This window comes from Hevea brasiliensis, unplaced genomic scaffold (genome assembly GCF_030052815.1).
Source record: "Hevea brasiliensis isolate MT/VB/25A 57/8 unplaced genomic scaffold, ASM3005281v1 Scaf355, whole genome shotgun sequence".
NCBI lineage: Eukaryota > Viridiplantae > Streptophyta > Magnoliopsida > Malpighiales > Euphorbiaceae > Hevea > Hevea brasiliensis.
Genome location: NW_026614868.1, coordinates 2,946 through 24,141, shown reverse-complemented (window position 1 = coordinate 24,141; position 21,196 = coordinate 2,946). Strand labels below are relative to the sequence as shown.

The following is a 21,196-nucleotide window of genomic DNA, read 5'->3' as shown; positions in this document are numbered from 1 at the left end:
TTGGCAAGAGAATGTCATGCTATCAAGCTATACTCAAAGCATGTGAAGGTTGAGGAACAGATAATTTCTTAGTCTTTTTGGGCTTTCACTTATATTCATTTTGTTGGGCTGATATTCTTCATTTAATACAATTTTATTTTTAAATTGTGACCATTTTTGGTTATTTATCTTCATATATCTGTTAAATTTTATTCTTCTGAGTTGATCTTTCTGCTATCATTTGGGAAATGATGTGAAGTTACCACAAATTATCATAGGCATTAGCCATGCTGAATGTGTTTATTTGCATGTCAGTCTTATCCCAATCCTTGTCGATAAAAATTTTGCTATTGATTTATGATCTAACTTAGTTAATTCTCCAATATCTGCAGTTAGATAGCCCTTGCATAGTTATATAGTTTTACATTTTTACCCTTTAGTTAAAATAGTTAAATAGGGTTAAAAGCCTTTTTTTTTTTTTCTTTTTGTATTAAATATATGTGAAGTGGGATCCATTAAAAGAGAATAAAAAAGTCAGCTGAAGAGTCGCATAATATGAACATACTCCCTCTAAATTCAATTTTAATTTTAGATAAAATTTTTGTGATTTTGAAATTTTGATCAATTATGTCAAGATTCAAAGCATTGAATTAAATTGTAAAAATAAAAAATATTTAGCTTCTTTAGGCCAATAGACATAAAGTCATTGATAATATTTCCTAAGGGTTACCAAAAATACCATTTAAAAATGCTACGGCCTATTTCCCCGATAACTATAGCAACACATAATTAGTTCTTTAGAAATTATAAGTATTCATCCATGGGTCAAGCCTATTATTTTTATAAAGTTTATTATTTCAATCAATTTAATGACATTGTCTTCCAATGGGATCAGTAAACAAAATCAATCAAGTATAAATAATACTCAACCGCATTAAGAGTAAATAATAAAGGCTGAATATATAAGTTGATCTCTAAATTTTATCAAAAAATTTTGATAACACTTTGAATTTTTAAGAAGTCTCATGACACACTCTAACTCCTATAAATATTTTCTGACACACCTCAATTTCTATAGAAATTGAATTAAGGTACCCTTAAAATCATAGTCAGCAGTTTATCATGTCAGTGCAATTGAAATTCATGTTCATCATGTCAGTGCAATTGAAATTCATGTTCGGTTTTAAAAATTTAAGGTAGAATAATTTCTTTTTTAATAAAATTTAGATGTGAAATGTTATATTCCGCCAACGGTATAGATGAAGAAAGCTAAATCAATTGTTTTGGAATGAAAATTTGCGTAAAGATTCAATTGTTCATAATTCTAAAATCAAATATAACACTTAATTAAAAATTGTTATACGTTTTAAATACTAATAAAATGGAACTAAATTTTAATGGTTAGTTAAATATAATTACTCGATATATTCCTTTTGATTATATTTAGTTTAACTAAAATAATATAATTTATAAAATATTGATTAATTTATAAATTTATAATCTAAAATAAAAATAATTATAAATTATTAATAAAAATAGTTTAAGATTTAATACTATTAATAGAAAAAAATAAAATATTATAATTTATATCATTAATTAAAAAAATTTAGTTAACTCAATTATTATTATAAAAAAATCGAATTGATAATAAAAATACAATTTTTAAAAAGATATATTTTGAAAATAATAATTAAATAATTGAATTTAATTTTTTTTTGTTATAATCAAATAATAATTCATGCAACCAAGATGAGGTTGATGAAAACAAACACTTATCAATAGCTGACGGATGTATACAGAAAAAAAGGAATATATATATATATATATATATATATATATATATATATATATATATATATATATTAGTCTCAGTTTGATACGATTCTCAATTCTTCAATTTCGGTTCTAATTTAGTGCTTTATTCTTAAAATAATTTTATTCAATTATTTTCATAAAATGTCATACTTGAATTAACATTTAACTTTTAAAATAGGTTATTAATTCATATTATACCATATAATTTATCTTTTAATTATTTCTAAATTATATAATATTTAATTATAAGTTACATGTTAATTTACAATTAATTAAATTATATAATATAATAATATAAGTATATTATATAATATACATTTTAGTTATTTATTAATTATGGAACCTTTTATAATAATAATAATAATTTTATTATAATTTTCAAGATATTAAATTTAATTCAGTTTAATTATAAGATATTAATATTATATTTAAAATTTTTATGATATTTTATTATTTATTTTTTATATATTAGCCCCAAAAAAATTTGAATCCATCACTGTTGATTAAGTCAATACCTCAATTTTAAACACATCACACTTAAATAGACCTTCCCTGTTTCTTTGTGAAGACTAAAAAAAAATTCCAAGTCCACTAACAATTCGCTTTTGATTTAATTTTCTTATTATTTTTTAAACCAGTCAATAATTACCTAAAATTTATTATTTTATGCTGAAATTTAAGTAAAAATATTTAAGTCATCTGATGATTAGTCCAAGTCGTCCCAAACCATGAATTGACATATTACCCCAAATTACACTCTTTTTATGTTCTTTTTAAATTGAATTTGACTAAGTTTAGCCGTCTAACCCCACAATTTAATTGGTTTGATTTGAATTGTCAATTAAAAAAATAAAGAATAATACACTTACCTAGCATTTGATTAACCAAATCAAATACTTAAATAATTAAATTTTTTTATATATTTAAAATATTAATCAAATCGAATTGAAATTTAATGGTTAATTGAATATAATTGTATTGAAATATTCTATTTGATTATTTGTTTTAAAAAAAATATATAGTTGATATTAATTTATAAATTTATAATTTAAATAAAACTATAGTTATATATTATTAATTAAAATAATTTAATATTTAATATTATTAATAAAAAATCAAAAATATTATAATTTATATTATTAATTAAATAAATTTAGTTAATCCTATTATCATTTAAAAAGTAATTAAATTGATAATAAAAAAATTGAAGTTTTTAGAAAATATATTTTAAATTAAATTATTTATTATTAAAATAAAATTTAATTTTTTTTTATTATAATCGAATGATTCATGCATTCAAGATGAGGTTGATGAAAACAAGGACTTGATCAAATCAATTATGGACTATTACACTTATAGGGAGCATGAAAGTCCTCTTGCAGGACCACAATTTTAAAAACATCACAATTAAATAAAACTCATCTGTTTCTTTGTAAAGACTTAAACAAAATTGCAAGTCCACGGTTAGTTCGCCTATGATAACATCTTCCACTTCTTGTTGAAGTCTATACTCATTGGACATTATATTAATTTCTAGGTAATTTCATAGCCCATCTTAATCAAACCATCTTGTATACGTTTCTCAAATTGATGTTTTGAACTTTCAAAATATAAAGACTTGGGTGTAAGGGAATACATTGTTCCACATCGATTTTGGATAAAAAAACTTTGTTAAATAAAAAATTTTTGGCAAACGTCATCTCTAACGCTAGCTTTAAAAGTACGTTAAACTTAATCTATTTTTTTCTATATAGAATGGGATAAAAGTCTCCATATGTAGAGGCGGATGCAGGGTTGAATATTGAGGGACCAAAATTTAAAAGTTATATAATTATTATAATTAATAAAAATTTACAAATTACACTTTTATAAAAACAATATAATTTATATTTTTTAATAAATCATATATTTTATTAATTATAGATGGTTTTCAAATATATATATATATAAATTTTTATTATAAATGCAATCAATTAAAATAACTATTTGTGAAATAATAATGCGTAAAATTATGAAATATTTGAATCTCAATTAAAATGATTAAATTCTTTTTTAGTTAGCTATTTAAAATTACAAATCTTAAACTATAAACCATAGTTAGAAATTATAGGAATTGAGATTTAAGAACTATAAATCATATCAATTTTTTTAAAAAATGTGTATTTATATTATGTTAACTTTATATAAAATATTTAAAAAAGATGTGGGGCGAAGGCTTACTTAAATGCTTAGTCTTTTTCTATTTCTTTTAATTATAACATATTAATTTAAAAAAAAAATTGGGGGGAACTAGGGCCTTCTGAGGTATGTGCTGGGTTCGCCTCTGTCTATATGTACAAGTTACCAAATTAGATATTTGATTCTTTATAAGACAATCATACTACACATGATGTTGTTGCTAAGAAATCAATGAGTCACTTAAATGATGGCCTACAAAAACACATTTAAACATCTCTGTAAATACGTTTCAGTGAATAAAGTTATTGAAAATGTGAGTTGTTGATAAGAAATTAATGAATCATTAAAATGACTATCTATAAAAGAAGACTTAAACATTCCAGTCAATACGTGTATATGAATAAAATTATTAAAACTATGATAATATCACTTTCTTTTGGAAAATTTGAGAAGGTATAACATACCACTTGCCATTAGTTGTTGATTGACAGTCAATACTTAGTATAAAGACTTACACTTTTCAAAATAAAGACAAAACTTCGAAACATAATATTCAATCATAAAATTTTATATTTTCTACTATAATATTTGTAAAAACTAATTTAATTTGGATATTATATTATTGTAAATATTAAAAAAATAAACAATATAGTATCACAAATCAATTTTTATGCATTAAATTTATTTCTTTATTTAATCAAACCAAACTCTATCATCAAACTACAAATATTTTCATGATTTTAATATATATATATATACTTTTAAAATCTTGAAATATAATTTTTAATCAAATTTAAATATAACATCATACCATTAAAAGATTTTTAAAAAAAAAAAAAAGCCCTTGTATTTTAATCTTAAAAATAAAATATTTTAATAGTAATGTAGCATCATTATTTCCTCATTTATTAATAGAGAATGAAATTAAATACTTACATGTACTAAATATTCAATCTTATTTAATTGGACATGATTTCAAATATTTGAAATATTAAATTTATATCCCCAATAAAATTTGATCCAATGAAATACCTAAAAATATTCACCGATTGCCATCTCATCTACATCCTACAATAATTTCATAAATGGTATCATTAAAAAAGAAAATAGATTACGCCATGCAATTATCAAAAACCAAATCACCCATAACAATTGAATTTACAAATAACTCATCAAAAATCCTAGTTGAAGATTCATGCATTGTGCAAGGGGGTTCAATTCCCTTGATACGTGGTCAACAAGTGGAGAGCACAACCCGTCATGGGGGATGGGCGAGTTTTCTTGCAGTGAGCGTTGTGCTAAATCTAGGAGTGCGATGGAACATTGGTTAAGCATGGAAAATTTCTTAGCGCGTGGGAAGATAAATGGGTCCCTTTGGGTTTCTAAATTCAATCTAGTCAATTCATTCTCATCAATCTTTAATTATTTTAATTTACATTATATCTAAAATAATTTATAAAATTAAAAATTTATTTGAAAGCAATTTGATAATGTACTATTTAATTTAAAAATGACATGTTTGAATTAATTGAATTAACTTAAATTTTAATTTAATAAATAAATAAATAATAAACAATTTGATAATCCAGCTCATCCTCAAATTAAAAAAAAATAATTGTTAAATTACCTCAATTTTAAATAAGGTAACAGGTCGCTTGCCCATCATCAACGTAGTTGACTTTAAGTCAACACAATTAAATTTCATTAGACTCTCACACCAATGATAATAATTATAATTTTTTAATTTTATTAATTATATGAAAATATAAAATATTATTTTATATTATTTTATATTTTCATTTTAATTAATACTATAAAAATATAATAATTAAAATTACATTAGTGAAATTAAGCATTTGGCTTTTAATAAAATAACCATTCTCATTTTTATGTTTTGATTTCTTAGGTTAGAAAGAGGAATGATGATTCTTTTAGTCATAGTGAATTCCTTAATCTGTGAGAATGTGAATTAAAAAAAAAAAAGTTTTTCAACACTCATAATAGAATAATTCTCATTCATTTTAATACCTAAATTAGTTTTTTCCTGATCAAATGGAGCCTAAATATTTTTATTGTTACATATCTATTTGTATAAAATACCCTCTAGAAATTATATGATACAACTGTAGTTTCATATATAATATTTATATATATATAGTGATAAATAAATCATAAAATAATTAATAATTAATAATGAGTTCTACAAAATTAAATTTTATTTTTATCGGAGCATGAAAGTCCTCCTCAAGGACCACAATTTTAAAAACATCACTTTCAATTAAAACTTTTCTATAAAGAAAAAAAAAATTCCAACTTTTCTATTTAACTATTTTAAAATTTTTATAATGAAAATTTTTATGAATTTATTTACGAAAAAATCAATAAAAATGAAAAAGAAAAATTTAACCAAAAGTTTTATAAATTACAAACCCTGAGTTCTAGGGTTGAGGTGATAATGGTCTCATATATTAAACCAAATTGAACTCTTTTTTTTTTAATTTAAAATAAAATCAAAATTGACACAATTAAATTTCAAAATTAAAATCATTCTTCCTCTCTCTTGAATTTTAAATTGAATATAATTAGAATTGGTGGATACAACTCATCCTCAAATTAAGAAAAAAAATTATTATTAAATGGTCTCAATTCAAAATAAACTAAAACCATTAATTTTAATACAAAATCAAATAGCATTATTTATTGTATTAATGGATATATTATTTAAAATTTTAAAATATTTTCCATCTTACATATATTATGTACAGAATGTATAAAATTATACATACATGTACACCTAGTTCATAGCTTTTTCATTATAATATAATTATAAAAAATAAGTTCGTAATAAACTTCCATTCATAATAATAATAGTAATATTAATTTTTGATTAAATGACATTGAGTGAGCTGTCTATTTGACAATACTATAAAATTACAAATTTGAATTCTTATTAAATATTTTTATTAAAAAAAAAAACCATCTTTATATTATGGATGTGCTAGTAGACTAGTAGTTGTGAGTATAAATAATTAAGGGGGAGAAGTAGTGAATAGGAGCATCACAATTTCAAATGGAGTTGGCTAACTTAGCAAAGTGCTTATTGTTGGGTCTTATAATCCTGGGGACTCAAATCCATGGAAACAAAGGTTGCTTTGAAGCAGAGAGATTGGCACTCTTAAATTTTAAGAAATTTGTTGTATCAGATGGAGCTGATGCTGATCATCTTCTTTCTTCTTGGGTTGATGATTCAATGAGTGATTGTTGTAAATGGGAGCGTGTCACGTGTAATTCTACTACAAGTCACATGATTGAGCTCTTCCTCAACAATACACGACAACATGACATAGATAGCGAATCACTTTTTGACGGTGAAAATATTTGGTTTATAAAGTTGTCAATGTTCCAGCAGTTGAAAGAGCTCAGAAATCTTAATTTATCCTACAATGAAATTGGTGGTTTTATTGATTATGATGAAGGTACATATCCTATGCTCTTCTATCTATATTATAATTTTTTTTTATTTGTTTGCCAAATATACTATTTTCAGTACATTATTAGGTGCACTGCTCTAAAAGATTTTGAAAGATTTTGCTCTATAATATATTTAGGTTTTGAAAGATAATCAAAATTGAAGAAATTAGAAGTCTTAGATCTTACAGTTAATTATTTTAATAATTGAATTTTATTATCATTGAGTGCTCTTACATCACCTAAGACTTTGATTCTTAATTCATTAGGTGCTCTTATATTTCTTAAGACTTTGATTCTTAGTAACAATTAATAGAATAAAAGGTTCATTACATTGGGTACTCTTATATCAGAGTGGGACATCAGTTTCACTAGATTCAATAACAATATCTTATTATCATTAGGTTCTCTTATATCACTTAAGACTTTACTTTTTTTTTTTTATAAGATTCAGTCTTCAACACTTAATTACAGTAGAAAGAAAATTTCATCCCTATCAAAGATATGCTTTATTCAAAGGTTTATGTATCATGATATTTCATAAATCTACAATCAATTTCATCTTTTCCAATGTATCTATGGGCATTACAAGCTATGTCAATTTCATCTCTACTGAAGTTAATTTTTTGTAGTGTAAAGAGGTGTATACTATATATGTGCAGGTTTTGAAAGATTATCAGAATTAAAGAAGCTAGAAACCTTGGACCTTAGTTACAATTGGTTCAATAATAGCATCTTATCATCATTGGGTGCTCTTACATCACTTAAGTCTTTGATTCTTAGTTGGAATAACATGAGAGGTTCCTTCCCTAGCAAAGGTATGTTTGATTCTTGGAATTGTTTTCTTCACACTTATTCTATCATAACATCCAACTAATAAATGGATTTTTCAAATGTTTTTGATAGATTAATTATATAGATTATGTATATTGTAAATTGCATATCTTTTTTTACTGACATACAATTTTATGTTAAATGTGATATATTCAAATAAAATATTAAGATAAATAAAATATGAATCATAATTTTACTAAATAGTGAAGCAATAGATATTAATATTAAAATTTATAATTTTTTTATGGTTATAAAATTTCAATTTGTTACAATTTAATCACTAAAACAAGCTTTTCTTGCAAATAATTAATGCCATTTAGTTAAATCTAGCATGAAATAAAAGTTAGTATATTAAGAAAATTAAATTGTAATTTTGAGAAAAAAGATGACTTATTAAGCCTTGTTTTAATGATAATTGGACTTATGTTGAAATCGAATTTGATGCAATTTCTAAAATATAATATAATTTATATGTATCAATGCTTTCTTATTTTTGTCAGAGTCATGTAGTTATAACTTATAATTGATTAGTTACATAAGTCACTCTACCAGCTGGATTAGTTAGGGTGCGGTTACTGTTGTTAGCTGGCATACATATATACCATAAAGGTGTAAAAACAATTCAGTTACAATTTCTTTCCTTAGTCACATGAAATTAAAGATTTTTTTTTTTTTGAGAAATTCAAAAACAGTATCTTGTAATTTTTTCTAGAACTTGTTATAATTTCATCTTTAATATATGGATTTTTATTTTTTCCTTTTTGCACAATTGCATAGAAGCTTATTTGTTAATCAATTATATCATGAAATAACATAAAAAGCTATAAGATGTAGAGGTTTTGAAAGATTAGAGGAGTTGGATATCTGTGGCAATTTGTTCAATAGTAGCATCTTATCATCATTGGGTGCTCTTAAATCACTTAAGACTTTGATTGTTAGTGATATGTTTAACACAATGGTAGGTGCCGTCCCTATCCAAGGTATGTTTAATTTTTGGAATCTTTTTCTTCACTCTTATTTTATCAGAACATCCAATTACTCCCACTTATTCTTATAAAAATAAATGGATTTTTCAAATTATTTTTGATAGTCTTACAAAATCACATATAACAAAAAAAAATATCAATATGCAATTGTTTTAAGATTTGAAGAATTTACAAGTTTTAGATCACTTCTAAAACAGTTTTTTTTAAGAGAAATTTAAAAATAGTAACTTACAATATTTTGTAGATGACTTATTATAATTTCATCTCTAATATATATCTTTTTGTTTTTTCTTTCACAACCACGCATGATTTAGAATTAAATAGTCTGAAGAATTTGAAAATACTGGATATAAGTGTCAATGGATTCAATGGCTCCCTCTCACTTGAAGGTAATTTCATATCCCATCTCATTTGTTATTTTTATTGTTAGATATAAAACAATCCAATTTATCTTTTAGAACTACCAAGTGTCCCCTTTAAAAAAATGCTTGACTTAACTGAGGAATTCAAAAAATTTTCGAAGTGAATTGAAATAATATTGAAATTACAAAATATTAACAACAAATAAAATAGATTAAAAATTTAACAACAAATAAACAAATAATTAATAAAGAAAATATTTATAATTAATCTCTATGAATTTATTTATTTTTTGAATATGTATAATTATTAACATTATTAAATATATTTTCTTTATATGAATTAAAATTTTCAAAAGTATGCTTTGTAAATCATTCTTTAGCTAAAAATTTCATATAGGTAATTTTTTTAGAAAAATATTAAAACTCTTAAAATTTTCCTTCTTTCTTTTAGTTTTGTCTGAATGTACATCCTTTATATATGTATATGCATGAAGCATAGTTATTATTTATATATGAAATAATACAATAGTGAATCACATAAAAAAAATTAAGGAAAAATTTAAAAAAAAAATCATGTGGCTTCATGCTTTTGACACTTTATGTTTGTGTTTCATTTTTTGTCAAAATTGTGTCTTGAGATTGTTTCCGTTAGCACAAATGGTTCAAATGACACTAACGGTGTTAAGCTGCTAACATAACATATTAAAATAATATATTGTAATAGAATGGGTCCCACAAACAAATAAAAATAAAAAAAATTAATTTAATTGGTTCAACAAATAATAAATAGAAATTAAATAACTTAAATTTACATTTTCTAAAATTATTTAAATAAAATTATATTTTTTATTTTAATTGAATTTAAAAATTAAAAAGGAAAAGAAAGCGAAGAACATGTCCTTCCCCAATTCCCAAATCATGCATTTCTTAAATCCAATCATATAGCTGTGCAAACTCAAGTTTTTGATTCTCATTCTTAATTCCCATATCCTGTATTTCTTAAACCCAACCACACAGCCATCATAACCATCTAGTCTTAAATCAATAATAGGGATATTCCTTTCACTACGTCCTTGACGCAAAGAATAAAGAAACATTCATAGAGTTCGTAAATATTGAATAAGTCTAACCGTTGCTAAATAATTAAACCAAATTAAAATTACACCTTAACTTATCATGCTGACGTCGTTTATGCTCAAAATATCTCATCCATCTTTATTTTCTCATTATTACCTTACCCATTCTAATCTTCTCAATTTTCTACAACACACAAGTGAAGATGAGTTATTTGAAATTTCTTCTCTGCAATTTATCCATTCTTGAAATAAATAGAAAAACAATAGAAGATTAACACAAGATTTTGTGGGTTGGTTTTGATTCGGGGATTTTTGTGGATTTTGCTGTTTTGGGTTAGCCACAAGTTTTTTTGGATTCCAACTTCAATGTTGGCTTAGGAGATTTTGGGCTGGCTCATGCCTTTTGGGCTGGCTCATGCCTTAGAATGAGAAAATCTCCTATGCAAAGCTCAAAGGAATGCCTGGAATAATGGGCTTCATTGTCCCTGGATGATTTAATATTGGCAAAGCTACCTGTAAGCCCGATGTCTATGGATTCAGTGCGATGGTTCCTGTCTTCCTGAGGTGGTGTGAGGGCAATGACCTAGGACCAAGATTGCTAGCTTCCAGTTCCTATTGGAATGGGTGTGGTGGTTGCATTGAGAAGGGTGCATACTTGAGTACTAGGCAATTATTTCAGTGTGAAATTTCTAACACTCCTCCCTTATAGTTGTCATTTAATAATTAATATTTTTATTATATATAAGCTAAAATATATAATTTTATGAATAGTTAAAAATAACAACCCAGTTCAGATTTTAATATCATATTAAATTTAAAAAAAATGTTAGACCCTTTTACTTTATATTTTTCCAATATGAGATTTCTAATAATTATGAAGGTAGCTGATAAGAGGTTGGACAATGACTGCATTTAGATTTTGTTTGTTTATCAGGAAAAGAGTGAGAAAATATGAGAAAGGAGAAATGTCAAAGCTTGGTTTTTTCATTATTAAAAATCAATTTCTTTTTTCTCTACAAAAAATTAATTTTTATTTTTATTTTCATTAAAAATTAAATAATTTTAATTATATGTGAAACTAATTAGATTAAAAATTATATTTTATTAAATATTTAATTCTACGTCAGTACCATATCAGCAGAGTTAATGTTGTTAAATAGTTTGGCTTAAAAATGCTAACGGTGACAAGCGCAAGGCACTATTTTGACAAAAAAAATAAAATACAAATTCAAAAGTGTCAAAGAGCAAAATCACAAGGATTTTTTTTTTTTTTTGGGTACTTTTCTCAAAAGTTAAAGTGGGTTGATATATTTACACACATGAATTAATTGCTGTCTTATTTATTAGAAGCTATTTATTTTGTTTAGTTTTATAAATTAATTATTTTTATAAAAATAAATGGATTTTTCAAATTTTTTTGATAGTTTTACAAAATCACATATAAAATAAAAAATGATTTTCATGTTTTAAGCAATTATTTTAAGATTTATTATATAAATTATGTAATTGTAAATCTGATATCTTTTCTTTTTTAATGACATATTTTTCAGTTAAATATGGTATGATTAAAAGAATATTATTAGATTAAATTGTAATTTTGAAAAAAAAATTGACTTTTTTTAATCACTAGGCAAATTTTAATTTAATAATAATTGAATTTCATTGTTGAATTTGAATTTGATACAATTTCGTCATAAAAATATAGTTAGTTGATCTCACTTATTATAATTTCATCTCTAATATATGTATATTTTTTATTTTTTAATTTTTGCATGCACAACTACATATGATTCATAATTAAATAATGTGAAAATTTTAGTTTTAAGATCCCTATTGGTGAATTGTCATTGCATTTAAAAAAGAATTATTTTTATAATAAATAAATGGTTTTTTTTTTCAGAAAATCGCATATAAATTTAAAACCTTATCTTCATTTTAAGAAATTGTTTTAAGATTAATTATATAGATTATGTATATTGTAAATTACATTTTCTTTAAGTGGACATATAATTTTATGTTAAATATGATATAATTCAAATAAAATATTAAGATAAATAAAATATGAATCATAATTTTATTAAATAGTGCAGCAATAGAAATTAATATTAAAATTTATAATTTTTATTATTGATATAAAATTTCAATTGGTTACAATTTAACACTAAAACATGCTTTTCTTGCAAATAATTAATATCATTTAGTTATAACAGAACTTTCATAAGAAATCTAACATGAAATATAAGTTGGTATATTATGAAAATTAAGTCTGTTAGGTTAAATTGTAATTTTAAGGAAAAAAATGACTTTTTTTACGCATTAAGCATTATTTTAATAATAAATGAATTTCATGTTGTACTTCAATTTGATGCAATTTAGTCACAAAAATATTAATTTTCATACAGGTAGTTAGTCTAACATAATTCCAATTAATTAAATTTTTTTTGAGAAGTTCAAAAACGGTATCTTACAATTTTTTCTAGATGACTTTATATAATTTCATCTCTAATATGTGCATTTTTTTTACACAACTACATAGGCTTATTAATAATTAATTATGTCCTGAAATGACATGAAAGTTATATGGTGTACAGGTTTTGAAAGATTAGAGGATTTGGACATCAGTTACAATCAGTTCGATAAAAGTATATTATCATCATTGGGTGCTCTTACATTACTTAGGACTTTGAAAATTGGATGGAATGACATGGAAGGTTCCTTCCCTGTCCAAGGTTTGATTCTTAGAAATGTTTTCTTCACACTTAATTCTTTTTATTGTATTTTTTCGCTCTTGGTTCAAAATTAAGTAACTTGGAAAACTTGAAATCCTTATATATAAGTGGCAACGGATTCAATAACTTCCTACCAAATTAAGATGAACTTCAAATCTGGGTGAATTATATTTATTTATAAATTAATTACTTTGTAAACATAAATGGATTTAAAAAATTTTTTTTGATAGTTTTACAATATCACATATAAAATAAAAAAAAATCTACATGTTTAAGCAATTGTTTTAAGATTTATTACATAGATTATGTATATTGTAAGTTTTTTATCTTTTCTTTTTTTAATGACATATAATTTTAAGTTAAATATGATATAATTCAGATAAAATTGTAATTTTAAGAAAAAAGTTTGAGTTTTTTTTTTAATCATTAGGCCTTATTTTGATGATAATTGAACTTCATATTGAACTTAAATTTGATAGAATTCAGTCACGAAAATATAGTTCTTCACTTAATTTCAGCTGCATAAAATGAATGAACAAAACTGTATAAAGTAAATAGTAACTGAAACTGTATGCTTTAAAATTATCAAATTTGAAGAATTTAAGTTTTAGATCACTTCTAAAATAGTTTTTTAAGAGAAATTTAAAAATAGTAACTTACAATATTTTGTAGATGACTTATTATAATTTCATCTCTAATATATATCTTTTTGTTTTTTCTTTCACAACTACACATGGTTCAGAATTAAATAATCTGAAAAATTTGGAAATACTGGATATAAGTTACAATGGATTCAACGGTTCCCTCTCACTTGAAGGTAACTTCATATCCCATCTCATTTGTTATTTTTATTGGTAGATATAAAATAACCCAATTTATCTTTTAGAGCTGCCATGTGTCCCCTTCTAAAAAATGCTTGACTTAGTGACGAATTCAAAAAATTTTCAAAGTGAGTTAAAATAATATTGAAATTATAAAATATTAACAATAAATAAAATCGATTAAAAATTTAACTATGCAATACTTTATGTAATTAATAAAGAAAATATATATAATTGACCTCTATGAATTTAATCTTTTGAATACGTATAATTATTAACATTTAAATATATTTTCTTTATAAAAATAAAAAATTTCAGCAGTATGGTTTGTAAATCACTCTTTAACTAATAACTGCATAGAGGTAAATTAAAAAAAAATATATTAAAACTCTTAATGTTTTTTTTTTTAATTTTTATTAGAACGTGCATCCTTTATATATATAAAGCATAGTTATTATTTATACATGGAATAATATAATAGTGAATAACATAAAAAAATAGTAATTTTGTATTTATATTTATTTTTTTTTCACTTTGTTGTAGTTTTATCTCCTCACTTCTAAAAAAAAAAATTTTTTTTTTATAATTTTATAAGATCACGTGTAAAATTAAAAAAAAAAATGATCTTCATGTTTAAACCATTTTTTTAAGATTTATTACACAGATTACGTACATTGTAAATTTCATATTTTTTTTCTTTTTTAATGACATATAAATGTAAGTTAAATATGATACAATTAATTCAAATAAAACTATTAGACTACATTGTAATTTGACAAAAAAAATTACTTTTTTTAATCATTAGTACTTATTTTAATGATTGTTAAACTTCATGTTAAACTTCAATTTGTTGGAATTTAAGTCACGCAAATATAATTTTTCCACTTAATTCCAACTACTTAAAATTAATGCGTAAAACTGTATAGAGTACTTGTATAACTGAAACTCTATGGTATGAAATTATCAAATTAAAAAAATTTACAAGTTATAATTTAAAACAATAACTTGCAATCTTTTGTAGATAACTTGCAATTTTCATTTCTAATGTATACCTTTTTATTTTTCTTTTATGTTTCAGAATTAAATAATTTGAAAATTTTGGAAATGCTAGATATAAGTTACAATCAATTCAATGACTACTTCTCATTTGAAAGTAACTTTATATCCTATCTCATTTGTTATTTTTATTTTTGAATATAAAAAATGCTTGACTTCAATTCAGAAAATTTTTAAAATGGGTCAAAATAAAATTACAGAAAACATTTATAATTGGCTTCTATGAATTTAATTTTTTAAATACGTATAATTATTAACATTGTTAAAAATATTTTCTTTATATGAATAAAAACTTTCAGAAGTATGCTTTTTAAAACAGTCTTTTAACTAATAATTGCATGCAGGTAGTTTTTTTTTTAAATATTAAAACTCTTAAATTTTTCTTTTTTTTTATCATAATATATATCCTTAATAATTTTTATTGACTTTGTGAATTCATCACTGTCTTACTTATTAGTAGCTATTTATTTTGTTTAAGTTTATTGTATGAATTATTATATTATTTTGGCAATTTCTTTTTTATTACTTTGTCTGAACTTTGAGTCAATATTACATTATGCTGCGGAGGTTTTGAAAAATTATCAAATTTCTTCAAAACAGTTTTTTTTTTTTTTTAGAAATTTAAAAACAGTAACTTGCAATCTTTTATAAATGACTTATATTATAATTTCATCTTTAATATATATTATTTTATTTTTTTTTGCATGCACAACTACATATGATTCAGAATTAAATAATCTGACAAATTTGGAAATATTGGATTTGAGTGACAATCAATTCAATGGCTCCCTCTCAAAAGGTAACTTCATATCTTATCTCAATTGTTATTTTTATTTGGTTAGATATAAAATAAGTCAATTCATCTTTTAGAGGTCCCCTTCTTAAACAACCTCATTGATGAATTCATAAATTTTTTAAGAGTGTCAAAATAATGTATATTAAAATTATAAAATATTAACAACAAATAATATAGATTAAAAATTTAACCTTATAATACTTTATGTAATTAATAAAGAAATACTTTACAGTACAATGCCAATATTTTAACATAATTATTCTTAAAAACTTAATACTATGCGATACATAAGAAAGATAAAAAAAAAATTATATTTACTGCATTAAATATATATATATATATATATATATATATATATATATATATATATGAAGGAAGAAATAGATTAACTGGTGTTTTAGCACAGTTCAAAATTTAACTTGTAAATTATATTTTTTATTAAATAATAATTTATAAATAAACGAATCATGTTATTTTATATCAATATTAAATGATATAATAAAGGAAAAAGAATTATTTTTTAATCAGATAAATGATTATTATTATCTTTCTTGAAATATGCAATTACACTATTGTTTTAAATTTTTATTGTAGTGACCTAAAAGATTTCATTATTATGATTATTATTAAATATAAAATTTTGAAATTTAATATAAAAAAAGAAGTTATGAAATTAATAAATATTTATAATTTCATTAAATAATAAAAATTAAATTAAATTATTAAATAATATTAACTACGTGTAAGTGCACATACCGCTAACTTGTTATGTATTATTAGGATTGAATCAAAGATTTAACTATGTAATAATACATGACATTTGATTGAAATTTAACTAAATTATTTTTTAATTAACTTTTATTCACATTAACTTCACAAATATTTCAAAATAAAATTAAAAAATAATCATATCATAATTAAATAAAATTGAGGTTTCCCCTTCCCTTTTCAAAAAAACTCTTTTTCTTTTGTCATTTTTATTATTATCTTTCCGTTAATCTCCTCATTATTCTTAACCTTAATGAATTTTTTTTTCTTTTAAATTGAATATAATACTTTACAATTAAATTAGAAATAATTTAAGAAAATCAATTATTAAAATAAAAATATGTTTTCACTTGAAGAAAGAAACTTGAAAAATCATAATATTTTTATTAAAAAATATATAATAAAATCATGAAAAGCGTGAAAATTATAATTATATACTATTTACTCCATTCTGTTATTATCTTATCCTTTTTAAAATTAAAAGATAATACTAAAAATTATATAATTTTATGATCACATTATAGTTTTTTTTTATTATTGAATTTTATGTATAAACTTATTGTTTAAAAGTTTCATTATTAATGTAAAATATAATATCATACTGACTTAGAAAGGAAGAATATTAACAAATAAATATATCAAAAGAACATATAAAAATAAACACTTAATCTATAATTAGCCAGGTGAATTAAAAAAAAATACACAACTAAACATTAAATATGTTTTCAATTAATGATATCATTTAAAAAAAATAAGATTAATCTGCACATTATATGGGCTAGCATCTAGTTAAATATACTCTGGGTTACCAAATTGATTAATTAAAATTTTTTATTTTCTTTTAATTTTATCAATATTAATTTAATTAAACTATTAATATTGTTAACAATTTTAATCCATTTATAAAACTTATATAACTATATCAATTAATAAATAAATATATTACTTTCATTTATTTTAATTTAATAGTTAATAAAATATTTTTCTTGAAGAAAATTTATTAATTTTTGTAATAATTAAGCAATAAAAATATTAATTTAAAAAGAAACATTTATAAAAAAAAAATAATGCATGCTTTTTATCATAATTAGTAAATGGTGAAAATTATATTTATTTTTTACGAAAATAGTTTTTTTAGGTTATATATACGTAAAAATTAAAAATTATATAAAAATATTTAAATATATTTTCAATGATATCATTATAAAATAATATTAATCCGCTCATTATACAAGCTAACGTCTAGTTAAACATATTCTGGGTACCAAACTGATTAATTTAGCAAAAAAAAAAAATTCCTACATTCTAACATAATAAAATTTATCCGTGCTATTGAAAAATTATGGTTGATTCGCAAAATTGACTTAATATTCCAACATTTTATTGGCTTAATATTTTCCTATTGTAGGATTATGCAAATTCAAAAGTCTCGTTGAGTTGGGTCTCGGACGAAATCAATTTTCTGGCCCTCTTCCGGAATGTATTGGCAACTTGACCAACCTCCAAGTTCTTGATCTGTCATTCAATCAGTTGAGTGGCAACTTTCAATCTGTTGTTTCTAAACTCACATCCCTCAAGTATTTGCTACTTTCTGGTAATGAGTTTGAAGGCTTATTCTCATTTAGCGCTTTGGCTAACCACTCTAAGCTTGAAGCATTTCTACTCTCTTCGGGAAGTAGGAGGTTAGAATTGGAAACAGAATATTATACATGGTTTCCTACATTTCAACTCAAGTACATTGACTTGTCGAATTGCAACTTAAATGTGAGAACTAGAGCAATTCCTAGCTTTCTTCTCTACCAAAATGACATACGCTTCATTGATCTCTCTCACAATATGCTGTTTGGGACGTTCCCCTCTTGGATCTTACGAAATAACTCCAAGTTACAAGTTATGAATTTGATGAACAACTCATTTACGGGAACTTTTCATCTACCAAATTACAAGCATGATTTGCTTAAGTTTGATATTTCGAGCAACAACATCACTGGTGTGCTGCCTAAGGAGTTTGGTTTGGTCCTCTCAAATCTACTCTATATAAACATGTCAAGAAATAATTTCAACGGTAATGTTCCTTCTTCAATTAGTGAGATACAAGAACTATATGCTCTGGATTTATCCCATAATAAATTCTCAGGAGAGTTGCCAGGAAGTCTGTTTGCAAATTGTACCTTTGATTGTACACTGATTCTGTCAAACAATAATCTTCAGGGGAACATTTTTCCTCAAAATATGAACTTGAGAAGCTTGACGACATTGGATATGAAAAACAACAACTTCAGTGCGATGATAGGCGTAGACTTCTTGGACAGATCCTCCCTATCTTTTTTGGACATATCCAATAATAAGGTATCAGGTCCATTTCCCAGACAACTATGTAATATGAGTAGTCTTGAATTTTTAGACCTCTCAGAAAATAGGTTATATGGGCCTATGCCTTCTTGCTTCAATGCTTCATCATTGCGCTTCTTGTTTTTACAAAAGAACAGTCTAAATGGATCCATACCCCATGTGCTTCTTAGAAGTCCTAATTTAGTGGCACTTGATCTGAGGGACAATAGTTTTTCTGGAAATATTGCATCTTGGATCAGTCAGCTCTCCCAATTGCGTGTGCTTTTATTGGGAGGTAATGAATTGCATGGCAGCATTCCTAATCAGTTGTGTGAATTAAGAAATGTGAGTATCATGGATCTTTCAAGTAATTTACTTTCTGGCTCCATACCTTCGTGCTTTAATAATATATCTTTTGGGAATAATATATCATTTAGAATGATGGGAGTCATTTATTCTTACTTTATGAACAATATAGTTGATGCCAATTGTGCTCCCCTAGATAGCCCTCTTCACTTCCATCTACCTTGTGTATATTGGAATTCTTTAGAAGATGTGGAAGTGGAATTTGCAATGAAATATAGATACAACTCTTATAGGGGTGATATTATCAACTTGATGGCAGGAATAGATTTATCATGCAATGAGTTAAGTGGTAGAATTCCTCAAGAAATTGGAGACCTGCATGGAATTCGGTCATTGAATTTGTCTAACAATCACTTAACAGGATCTATACCAGTCAGTTTTTCAAATTTAAGGAATTTAGAGAGCCTAGATCTTGGCAACAACAGTTTGAATGGTGAAATTCCTAATGAACTAGTTGTGCTGACTTTTTTGGAAACTTTTAATGTTTCATACAACAATTTCTCTGGTAGAGTTCTTGATAAAGGGCAATTTGGGACTTTTGATGAAAATAGTTACAAAGGTAACCTACTTATGGGCCACTCATTCATCTGAGTGCATGATCGATGAAACTCCACCACCATCACCATCTATTGCTGTAGAAGAGGAAGATGAAGGTGGTATTGATATGGTGTGGTTCTATTGGAGTTTCTGTGCATCCTATGTCACAATTCTATTGGTGTTGGTAGCAATCCTCTGCATCAACAAGCATTGGTGCATGTTATGGTTTAACTTGGTTGATATTTGTATTAATTCAATTTCGATTTGGCTCAACCAATAATTTGTCTAGTGTCTATGCAAAAATGTAGGCTTTTGCTAGTGCTTGAAGAACATGAGAGCTTCATTGATACGAATATTATTGGTCTGTGTTAGTCATTGTAATAATTGAAATTTGAAGCCAAAACGTCAACATTATTTTAATGTGCTCTTTAAATTTACTTTTATATTTTTATTATATTAATTCAGCTGTGTTTTTTTTATTAATTGTTATCATCTTCATATAATATTTCTTTCTCATTATTTAAAATATTAAATTTTCTATAATAATATAAAGGCATTAAAATAGGTCTTTCCTTATTACTAATAAATAAACATGAAAAAGAAAGTAGGTTGTTTTATGTAGAATTAAACAGCTACATCTAACGGCAGAAACAGCCAGTGGAAAGGGAATTGATTTTCCAAGGCCTAAATCCAAATTGTAAAAAATTGGCCACATTCTAAAATTATAACGTAAAGAAACTTTTAAACCAATAATTTGGATGTGTGTGTTTTCCTTTATTTATTTGTTGTATCCCTTTGGTTCTAGGCTTGTAATTTTGTTCCCTCTAGAGTTCAATTTAGCATGTGTTTTCCTTGATTGGGTATACCGGGATTTTTTAGTTTCGATGACTTAGTTTATATTGGATAATACATGTTCAATTTCTCCTAAAATTTATTAATAAAATATTTTTCTTATCGGAAAAAAAAAAAAAAGTTATTACAATACCACTGGTTAGAGCAAGGAGAAGATGAGAGTCTTGTAGCAGAAGCTTTGCTTTCCTCAAAATATTTTTGCTGCTCACTCTTCTCCTCTGCAACACCAAATAAATTAATGG

At 23.9% G+C, this 21,196-nt stretch overlaps 2 protein-coding genes and 1 non-coding gene across 4 annotated transcripts in view; all 3 read left to right on the top strand.

The window, feature by feature from the left end:
• The window catches only part of LOC131177210 (receptor-like protein 9a), a 38,910-nt gene extending 18,754 nt beyond the window's left edge, over nucleotides 1–20,156 (top strand). The window contains exon 4 of the mRNA XM_058142161.1: nucleotides 18,277–20,156. Coding sequence (XP_057998144.1) covers nucleotides 18,277–20,156 — 1,880 coding nt within the window. The remainder of the gene's footprint in view (nucleotides 1–18,276) is intronic.
• LOC131177211 (small nucleolar RNA Z122) lies at nucleotides 220–306 on the top strand. Its single transcript, XR_009146829.1, has one exon. It is a non-coding gene; the product is annotated as a small nucleolar RNA Z122 (small nucleolar RNA).
• Nucleotides 7,008–14,643, top strand: LOC131177208 (receptor-like protein 56). 2 transcript variants are annotated; one of them, XM_058142158.1, is made up of 5 exons: nucleotides 7,008–7,448; nucleotides 8,103–8,258; nucleotides 9,575–9,649; nucleotides 13,290–13,427; nucleotides 14,170–14,643. In XM_058142158.1, exons 1-5 carry the CDS (start codon nucleotides 7,043–7,045, stop codon nucleotides 14,283–14,285), a joined length of 891 nt encoding a protein of 296 aa, XP_057998141.1. In that variant the 5' UTR covers nucleotides 7,008–7,042; the 3' UTR covers nucleotides 14,286–14,643. The 2 variants fall into 2 exon arrangements, with proteins under 2 accessions (XP_057998141.1, XP_057998142.1); XM_058142159.1 differs by lacking the exon at nucleotides 9,575–9,649 and having other exon boundaries at nucleotides 14,170–14,642.
• Nucleotides 20,157–21,196: the final 1,040 nt, after the last annotated feature.